Genomic DNA, 10,385 nt, shown 5'->3' with positions numbered 1-10,385 from the left:
TGTGAAAAGAGTTTGGCAAAGTTATGGGATTGACCGTATAACGTTCATGCCTAATGGTTTGTTCCTTGTGCGGTTTAAGACTAAGGAAAAACAGCAGGAGGTTGTTAACAATGGCCACCTTATGTTTGATAATAAGCCTGTAATCGTTAAAGAGTGGAGTCCAAATGCAGAATTGATTAAACATGACATATCCATTGTTCCCATCTGGATGAAACTTTACGGCTTAGACATCAAATTTTGGGGTAGTGTTTGCCTGCAGAAAATTAGTGGGTTGGTAGGGAAGTTCATCAAATGTGATGATGCTACGACTCATAAGGCTTTTCTGGGCTATGCTAGGGTCATGGTTGAGGTCAAGGTTGGACAGCCTTTCCCTACTGAGTTAGTGTTTCGGGATGAACTAGGAAACACTCAGAGGATTAGGGTTGTTTATGATTGGCTGCCTCTTAGCTGTGTGAAATGTAAAGGAATGGGTCACTTAGCTGATCATTGTAGGAAGGAGAGTGATGCTAAAGTGAAGAAGGTATGGAGGCCTAAACAGAAGGCTCCTATAGTTCCTAAAAAGGCTCCAAAGACTCCTATTCCAGTTACCACTCCAAAACCTGTCTCTCCTGTAGTGTAGCTGGTGACACCTAGTGTGCCTGTCAGACGAGCAGAGTATGGTGACAAAGCTAATGGGGGTACAAATGGGGGTAATGAACAAGGGTCTACTGCATAGTCTGCCCCTAGGAGATTTCTTACTAGGATGCTCAGGAATGATGCAGGTGAGGCCAGGATTTTTACACCCAGGGGGATCACCTTTATGGATGCACTCACTTTGTCCATTCAGAAAGTCAAAAATGATTGTCAGCAGAAAATGGTTAGTCAGAGGAGCCTAACTGATAATGTGTAGTCTAGGCTTCTGGAATGTGAGAGGACTGAACAACATTTCCAAACAAAATGAAATAAGGTGCTTTATGCACCAGAATAAAGTTGGGTTGTTTGGTTTGTTAGAAACTAAAATAAAAGGGGATAAGTGGATTAATACTAGGAATAATATGTGTGGTGATTGGGCTATTTTTACTAATAATAGTTTTCACAAAGAGGGGAGAGTTTGGCTTTTATGGAATCCTAAACTTTTCCAGGTGGACATGCTTCATACAACTGCTCAATGTATTCATACAAAAGTGAAGGACATGATGCAAGGATTTGTCTTCCACTTCGCAAATTAATCAAGTTTACCGTCTCATGTGGATTCTTCTCAGATTGAGACGACAGATGTCCTGGTTTCCTTGTGGATTGGCTTGCGGCCAACTGAGCAACTTTAGTTTCAAGTGACTTGATTGAAGCTTCCTTCTGTTGGTCACTCATCTGCAATTGCTTTGTATATGATTGAATCATTGTCTTTAACTCAATCAGCTCACTTACCCTACTAGAAGATGAAGCTCCTTGATGCGGCGGAGGGACAGAAAGAGACTTTTGAAAGCCTTGTTGAGCTTTATAAGGAGGGATATAAGCTTGCTGCTACTGTGGAGAAGGAATTGGATTAAGAACATTCTGACTTGTTCACCTCAATTTGGGATGGACTGCCCCTTGATTATTATTATAAGAACCTCCTCCTTGCCTATATTGCTGAAAGGCAAGAACTTGTTCTTTGTCTATAAGACAGTCAATAGCAGTAGGACCGTTACTGCTCCCACATCTCTCACAAGTGACAGTTTCCTGCCTAGTCAACAGATGAACCGTTTGTTGATCACCAGCACCTTGCATTTCTAATCTATCAAAATGAGCATTCATGGCTTCCAGCTGAGCCACGACCGTGTCATCGACCGAGTGAACAGTCCGAATTCCGTCCCCGGGGTTCCCACATTCAGCACAATGGGTTGCCATCTCCTCAATAATGCCCCATCCCTTATCGTCATCAATGTTCTTTTGAAATCTCCCATTGGATGAGGCGTCAAGTATAACTCTGTGGTCATCATACAACCCATTGTAGAACTGGTTGCACAAATAACACTAATCAAAACCATGGTGAGGAAGAGACCTCCCCAACTTCTTAAACCGGCACCAAGCTTCATAGAAATTCTCATCAGATGCCTGCTAGAAACTATTAATCTTACCCTTCAGCTGATTAATGCGTTGTGGAGGGAAGTATCTTTTGTAGAAGGCAAGTGCGAGAGTCTCCTAGTTGGTGATACGAGCAGCAGTCCGGTCCAGATCAGTTAGCCACTCATGGGCTGAGTCAGTCAGAGAAAAAGGAAAAAGCACTTCCTTTATCTTGTCTTGTGTTACTCCCTTAGTGGCGGGAATAGTAGAGCAATAGTCATTAAAGACTTCCATATGCTTTTGCGAATCTTCACCCGCCACACCTCGATACAGGTTTCTTTACACCAAATTTATGTAAGACGGATGGATATCAAAAGTGTTACCATCCTCAGTTGCGAGATTAAAACCTTTAGGAATCGAGGATGCTTTGGGCTCTGAGTGACTTGCAATGTTAGGTATCTTTACTGGTTTGTTAACAGAAATGAGATTGTCTTCTTCACAAGACTGGTCTTCTTCAAATAAGAAGTGTTGTAGCACGGGTTCCAAAGTACTTAAGTCTTCCTTTCGAATTTCTCTTTGTAGATGGAGTCTATGACGAAACAGTCTTTCTGGCTCAGGATCAGCTCGGACTAATTCCGACCTGTTCGACCTGGGCATACAGAGCACTGAAAGAGATAAATGAGAATTGTCTCAAGGAATAAAAAAAACTCCCTGAGACGGACAAAAATAAACGAAAACAAAAACAGATAGGGCTATTGCCTCCCCGACAACGGGGCCAAAATTTGACAGGCTAATCGTATACCTACCAAAAATAACCAACTGGTCTCTAACTAATATAGCTAGGGAAGTCGGGATCGTATCCACAGGGAGGTAAGATATCTGTTAAAGGTCCGTCTATTAGGTCAGAAAATGGGGTTTAGATTGTGGTTTTCTAAACTAATAAAAGATTAAGGGAAAGAGAGATTAAATAACAGCAATAAAGATAGAAAATATAATAAAGATGATCAAATAAGAGAAAGCATGACAGGATTTCGGTTCACCATGGTAGTCTATCAACTTAGCTGCAAATAGCCTAGACAATCTACTGTGAGAAGGATACAGGAAAGGTCCTTTCGGTCCACTTTCTGTCCTAGAATTTCACTAATTTAACTTCCATCCTCATTAGGGTAGTCCACTGTTCATAGCAAGTCTATTTAATCCAATCTTCCGATCCAGGAGTAAAATTAACCAGATTAAAGGTAACTTAGAAGCATGCACTCAACTAAGTCGATATTACAGTTAAATTGCTATGGGACAGATTCTCACAAATAAATCGTCTAGTCTATTCGCTACATCGTCACAATCCTACCATGGATTCCCAAATCTCGACATAAGAGAAATTAGCTAGTCATATTACTAATGGTGTCCACAATAATAATAATGAATATACTAATGAAAGGCATGGTAAAACAACAATAATTATGCATAAACTAAATTAGTGCAGAATTAATATGGAGAGAAAATGAGAATTAAAGCAAACAAATAAATAGATTAAGATTAAGGAATAAGAGTATGATTACAATCTCAAGCAATCCGGCGTAAAGATCAATCTAATATCCAAGCAAGAGATTAAAGGGAGAGTTTAACAGTGAAGAGTATGAAAGAGAGATTAGAATGTTTAAGACATGATAAAAGCGTCCTAATGACCTAATTAGCGAATGCTTAAATAGGAAAAATAAAGGATTTAACGAAAAAACACAACACGGGTCACTTAAGCCCGCCTAAGACTAAAACCTCTCGATCGAGTGAACTCAAACAACTCGATCGAGGTCTTCTGCAGCTTTTCGTCTCGATCGAGCAAATAAAGCTCTCGATCGAGGACTTCCAGTAATCAGCATTTCGATCGAGTAAAAAAAAGTGCTCGATCGACCTCTCGTGTCCTCCAAACCACTCGATCGAACCAAAAGAATTCTCGATCAAGTGCTTTTCTTCAAAGTCAGCTTCTAATTCGTCTTTGACCGCTTCCTTGACCATCCTTCACGCACCCCAAGGCATGACTCTCGCTCTAACATCTCCGTCTCCTAACTATGCATGCTAAATAGTACGAATAGAGTACGGTTGCACCACTTTCAGGTTCATTCCAGCAATTTAGACATAACAAACAAAAGTAGCCAATTCGGGGCATATTGCACTACATAACAGTACATAAATGCATAGAAATACGTGCAATATAAGACTAAAAAGGCTATATAAAATGCAAGTATCAGAAGGCCATAATAGGAATTTATTATTTGTTTTGCTTTTCTTTTAATATGTTGCATGCATTGCCAAATCGCCATAACAACACATGCATATCAAATCGAGTCTTTGACCGTGTCAATTATAATCATCGATAATTCGACTTTTAGTTCCCTTAAAATTGATAGATAATAAATTGACAAGACCTTTACTTTTGAAAGATTGAGACTTAGTGTTACCAAATAGTAGTAGCCCATGAATCTAAATTTCATAAGGAGTACAATACGATTTTTCGGGGTGCTTCTATTGACTTTGGGTAAGTGGGGTAATAAGTAGTTATTACACTTCAAAAGTTTGGTTGATCTCAACGAAGGTATTTTGCGACTGTAGCCGCAAAAGTTTCGGGCTAAAGATGGATTTAATGTAAAATCATCGACCGAGAGTTCATTAGTAGAAAAAAACCCTATCACGACGCAGTTATCATGGCGGTTCTAATATTAACGACGTGAAAAGCCCAATAAATTGGCGGGAACCCAAATTTTATATATGTAAGAGGTCTATTGTGGCGGCTTATGTAAGAACCGACGTGATAACTAATACTTTTTATGGCGGTTCCAAATAGAAAACACCACCATAAGTCAATTGTGGCGGTTATATTAACAACCGACGTTAAGAATGACGCTAAAAGTTAATACTAACTTCCAATTTTTTGGGCTAAAAAACCGCTGTTATACGTTTTTGTGTCGGTTTGTAATTAAAATCGACTTTAAAAGAGAAGAAGATGAGAGAGATTTTAGAGAGATAAAAACCTCAAAAAATCTAAAAAAAGGGTTTTCTAGGTTTCAGCAATGGCGAAACACAAGAAAAACTTTACCAAAAATCTTCAATCAAACAGTAAATCACCTATTACTTCTTCAAAAACGCCTCAATTATCAAAAAATCAAAAACAAGTAGATACTAATGTAGCGAGTAAAGAAAAAGGGACAACCTTCAGGATCAAAATCTCCGCGGAAGATCAATTTACGATATAATCCGGCTGATTTTGAGTCTGAATTGGAAGTTATAGTGGAGGATATTCATGACGAGGAGGAAGCTGTATCACAAGATGAGGATGAATTGCAAACGCCAGCACTCCGCCTCTCCTCTGATGATGTAGCAGGTGAGATTCAGTACTGGTCTACTGCGGTTTATAGTTACATTTTGGGTGCGAATCCTCCGAGTTCTGTTATTTCTCGGTTTGTGAAAAGAGTTTGGCAAAGTTATGGGATTGACCGTATAACGTTCATGCCTAATGGTTTGTTCCTTGTGCGGTTTAAGACTAAGGAAAAACAGCAGGAGGTTGTTAACAATGGCCACCTTATGTTTGATAATAAGCCTGTAATCGTTAAAGAGTGGAGTCCAAATGCAGAATTGATTAAACATGACATATCCATTGTTCCCATCTGGATGAAACTTTACGGCTTAGACATCAAATTTTGGGGTAGTGTTTGCCTGCAGAAAATTAGTGGGTTGGTAGGGAAGTTCATCAAATGTGATGATGCTACGACTCATAAGGCTTTTCTGGGCTATGCTAGGGTCATGGTTGAGGTCAAGGTTGGACAGCCTTTCCCTACTGAGTTAGTGTTTCGGGATGAACTAGGAAACACTCAGAGGATTAGGGTTGTTTATGATTGGCGCCTCTTAGGCGTGTGAAATGTAAAGGAATGGGTCACTTAGCTGATCATTGTAGGAAGGAGAGTGATGCTAAAGTGAAGAAGGTATGGAGGCCTAAACAGAAGGCTCCTATAGTTCCTAAAAAGGCTCCAAAGACTCCTATTCCAGTTACCACTCCAAAACCTGTCTCTCCCCGTAGTGCGGTGGTGACACCTAGTGTGCACGTCGGACGAGCGAGTATGGTGACAAAGCTAATGGGGGTACAAATGGGGGTAATGAACAAGGGTCTACTGCATAGTCTGCCCCTAGGAGATTTCTTACTAGGATGCTCAGGAATGATGCAGGTGAGGCCAGGATTTTTACACCCAGGGGGATCACCTTTATGGATGCACTCACTTTGTCCATTCAGAAAGTCAAAAATGATTGTCGTGAAAAAATGGTTAGTCGAGGAGCCTAACTGATAATGTGTAGTCTAGGCTTCTGGAATGTGAGAGGACTGAACAACATTTCCAAACAAAATGAAATAAGGTGGTTTATGCACCAGAATAAAGTTGGGTTGTTTGGTTTGTTAGAAACTAAAATAAAAGGGGATAAGTGGATTAATACTAGGAATAATATGTGTGGTGATTGGGCTATTTTTACTAATAATAGTTTTCACAAAGAGGGGAGAGTTTGGCTTTTATGGAATCCTAAACTTTTCCAGGTGGACATGCTTCATACAACTGCTCAATGTATTCATACAAAAGTGAAGGACATGATGCAAGGATTTGTCTTCTACTTTACTCTAGTGTATGGTTTTAATAAAATTGGTGAGAGAGAAAGCTTATGGCAGGATTTGAGGAATTATGCCACCACAGCTAATGGTCCTTGGCTTGTGGGTGGGGATTTCAATAGTGTAATGAGAATGGGGGAAAGGATTGGAGGAACTGATGTTACTTTGGCTGAGATCTTACCTATGAGGAAAGCTTTGGATGACTGTCAGTTACAGGAAGGGAAAATGATTGGGTCCTATTTCACTTGGAACAATAAGCAAGATGATGGGACTAGAGTCTATAGTAAGATAGATAGGGTGTTGATTAATGATGCCTAGCTTCAGAGGTTTCCTGACTCAGTGGCTCAATTCCTCCCTGAGGGGCTTTTTGATCACTGTCCTTGTGTGATCCAGTTCAATAGGACCAGTGCAAGGAAAAGGGCACCTTTCAAGTACTTCAATATGTGGGCACTTGCTGATAATTTTGATGAGGTAGTGCAACATGGATGGCAGGAGGATATTGATGGCTCTCCTATGTTTAGGGTCACCAAAAAACTCAAAGGTCTGAAGCACAGGTTGCAGGAGTTGAATAGAGAGCAATTTAGTGACATTGAGAATTTAACCCATGTCACTGAAATTGCTCTTCAGAACTTTCAGGAGCAATTAAGGCATGATCCACTTAACAATGAGGTGTGTAAAGCTGAAAGAGCTTGTGCTCAGGAGCTGATGGGTTTAAGGAAGGCTAAGGAGATGTATCTAGCTCAGAAAGCCAAGGAAAGTTGGGTTAAAGATGGGGATTCTAACCCTTCATTTTTTCACTCAAGTATCAAAAGAAGGAGGTCAATGAATAGGGTGTATCAAATTTCTGATGCTGCTGGAAAGATGTGCACTACACCTGAGGACATCAAAGTGGCTTTTGAACAGTTCTACAAGGGTTTACTAGGTACATCTACTGAAGTTAAGCATGTGAAACCTGGAGTTATAAAATCTGGGCAGTGTTTGACTGATGAACAGAGGGAGATGTTGAGTGCTCCAGTGACTGATGAGGAGATTAAGGCTGCTATGTTTTCTATTCCAGGCACCAAGGCTCCTGGGCCTGATGGCTATAGTAGCCAATTTTTCAAGGATAGCTGGCATATAGTTGGATCTGAAGTGTGTAAGGTAGTCAGGAATGCTTATGAGACTGGGAATGTTTTGAAAGAGTCTAACAACACTATTTTGACTCTCATCCCAAAGGTGGAGTTGTCTGTCACTGTGCTATAGTTCAGGCCAATTGCATGCTGTAACACTGTGTACAAATGCCTTGCCAAAGTCATTTGTGGTAGGCTAAGTCAAATTTTTCCTGCTATTATCAATCCTGCCCAAAGTGCTTTTGTTAAGGGGAGAGATATTGTTGGAAACATCCTTATTTGCCAGGATTTGATCAAATTATATAATAGGAAAGCTTGCTCTCCAAGATTAATGATGAAGATTGATTTGCAGAAGGCGTATGACTCCATTGAGTGGCAATTCCTTCATGAGATGCTTGAGGGGTTAAATTTCCCAACAAATTGTATTAAATTGATAATGGAGTGTGTCACCTCTCCTTCTTATTCCTTGGCTTTGAATGGTGAGGTCTTTGGCTTTTTTAAGGGTAGGAGAGGTCTTAGACAGGGGGATCCCCTCTCTCCCTTGCTCTTCACCATTTGCCTGGAGTACTTGAGTAGGCTGATGCAGCTCCTACCTCAGTTTAAGGGGTTTAAACACCATTCCCTTTGCTCTAAGATTAATCTCACTCACCTCTGCTTTGCGGATGATCTTTTGATGTTTAGCAGAGGTGATATTCAGTCTGTGAGTATCATGATCAGGGCCTTTGAGCTGTTCTCCTCCACTTCTGGTTTGAAGATGAGTGCTGGGAAATCCAACTTCTATTGTAATGGGATACCTGATTCCATTGTTCAAGCAATTGCCCAGGCTACAGGTATGAAGAGAGGATCCTTACCTTTCAGGTATCTTGGGGTCAACATTATCCCTAAGAGACTGGGGGTAATGGATTGCCAATGTTTGGTTGTTAAGATTACTGAGAGGATTGCTAGATTGGGGACAAGGAAGTTGTCTTATGTTGGGAGAGTGGTACTTGTTAAGGCTGTGTTGAGCACTTTACATAACTACTGGGCACGAATCTTTATCTTACCAAAAACTGTGTTGGATAAGATTGATGCCATGTTTAGGAAGTTTTTGTGGCATGGCACAGACTGCAAGGGGAGTCCTGCTCTGGTGGCATGGAGAAATATTTGCAGGACCAAAAAGAAAGGAGGATTGGGTTTGAAAAATTTGCACCAATGGAACATAGCTTCCCTTGGGAAATATATGTGGTGGATTGAACGAAAGTCTGATCACTTGTGGGTGAAATGGATACATGCCATTTATATGAAAAATCAGGAATGGCAGCACTATGAACCCTCTAGTGGAGCAAGTTGGGCTTGGCGCAGATTATGTGGTGTCAAGAACATTCTCAAACCAATTATATATAATGAACAGTGGAGGAATACAGGGATAGAGTACACTGTGAGGATGGGTTATCAGTGGTTAGAACAGGCAGGAGTTGATGTGCCCTGGTATCCTTGGGTTAGCAACATGATCATGGCTCCTAAGCATGAATTTTTCTTTTGGCTAGCTGTACAGCAGCGTCTGCTTACTCAGGACATGATGGTGAAGATGGGTTTCCTTCAAAGCAACGTATGCTGGTTATGTGGGCAAGAGGAGGAATGTCATCAACACTTGTTCTTCTCCTGTACTTATAGCAGAAAATGTCTAACAGTGGTTGAAAGTTGGCTGCAGATTCGTATTCCAGTTCAAGATGTGATGGAGTGGTGGCTTAAGTATAGAAATAGATCTCTGTTGGTTAGGCAAGTGCTTGCTGCAAGTATAGCTTATCTAATGTATGAGATATGGCATGCCAGGAATAGAAGTCGTGTAGAGAGTGCGATTTATCGCCACCGTGCTAGTCGATTGTGCAGAGGGGGATAGTACTGAGATTAAAAGTGCGGAATGTAATAGGCAGTAATAGGAGAGTTAAACTATGGTTAGAACGAATTTGTAATGGTGTAAATTAACTAAGGGCTATCTCCCTAGTTAATCAATTGTTCGGGTTATGCTTAATATAATACTTACACTTTCCCAAAAAAAAAAAAAAAAAAAAAATTAAAATCGACTTTAATACAAAAAATAAAAAATATCTCCAGAACCTATTTACATTTCTATCGTCGTCGTCTTCTTCATTTCCCCAACCCCCAAATTAAACCTCACAATCCCTCAATTCAATCATCAACTCCAACCGTCAACTCCAGTTTCTCACGCATGCCGCCTCGACAACCATCCATTTCCTTCTCATGTCGATGCACCCTTTATAATCGCCAATCTCCTTGTTGTTTCCAGCTACACCGCACATTTTTTGACCCATTTGTTATCAAAATCCATTTGGTACTTCTGGTATATTTCATTATCTACGTATTCAATTTTCAGTTTTGTATATATTTTGATTAAATTGAATTAGATATTCACTTTTGAAATCTTTCATTGGTATTTCGGTGTCAAGGTCTGAAATTGATTCTAAAATCGGATTGAAATTATCAGAAGTTTAGTATTTTATTTTGATGTTAATGTTATAGGTGTATCTAATTGCAAGATCTGTAGTTTGAATTTGATTGATTGTGTATTTTAATTGATAGAGAACAACTAATGTTGGGATTTTAATTGACAA

At 40.1% G+C, this 10,385-nt stretch overlaps 1 protein-coding gene across 1 annotated transcript; it reads left to right on the top strand.

Moving 5' to 3' along the window:
* The first annotated feature begins 5,942 nt into the window (after positions 1-5,942).
* Positions 5,943-7,906, top strand: LOC141630656 (uncharacterized). The gene is made up of 3 exons (XM_074443433.1): positions 5,943-6,236; positions 6,596-6,940; positions 7,058-7,906. Exons 1-3 carry the CDS (start codon positions 5,943-5,945, stop codon positions 7,904-7,906), a joined length of 1,488 nt encoding a protein of 495 aa, XP_074299534.1.
* Positions 7,907-10,385: the final 2,479 nt, after the last annotated feature.

This window comes from Silene latifolia, chromosome Y, assembly GCF_048544455.1.
Source record: "Silene latifolia isolate original U9 population chromosome Y, ASM4854445v1, whole genome shotgun sequence".
Taxonomy (NCBI): Eukaryota; Viridiplantae; Streptophyta; class Magnoliopsida; order Caryophyllales; family Caryophyllaceae; genus Silene; species Silene latifolia.
This window is presented reverse-complemented; position numbering and strand designations above follow the sequence as displayed.

What these genes read in the sequence shown, in the direction of transcription:
- LOC141630656 (XM_074443433.1), top strand. Translation starts at nt 5,943, where the DNA reads ATGGGTCACTTAGCTGATCATTGTAGGAAGGAGAGTGATGCTAAAGTG. An exon ending in GATGCTCAGGAATGATGCAG is followed by an intron (nt 6,237 to 6,595) that starts GTGAGGCCAGGA and finishes AAACTTTTCCAG; the next exon opens with GTGGACATGCTTCATACAAC. An exon ending in AGCAAGATGATGGGACTAGA is followed by an intron (nt 6,941 to 7,057) that starts GTCTATAGTAAG and finishes TGTGTGATCCAG; the next exon opens with TTCAATAGGACCAGTGCAAG.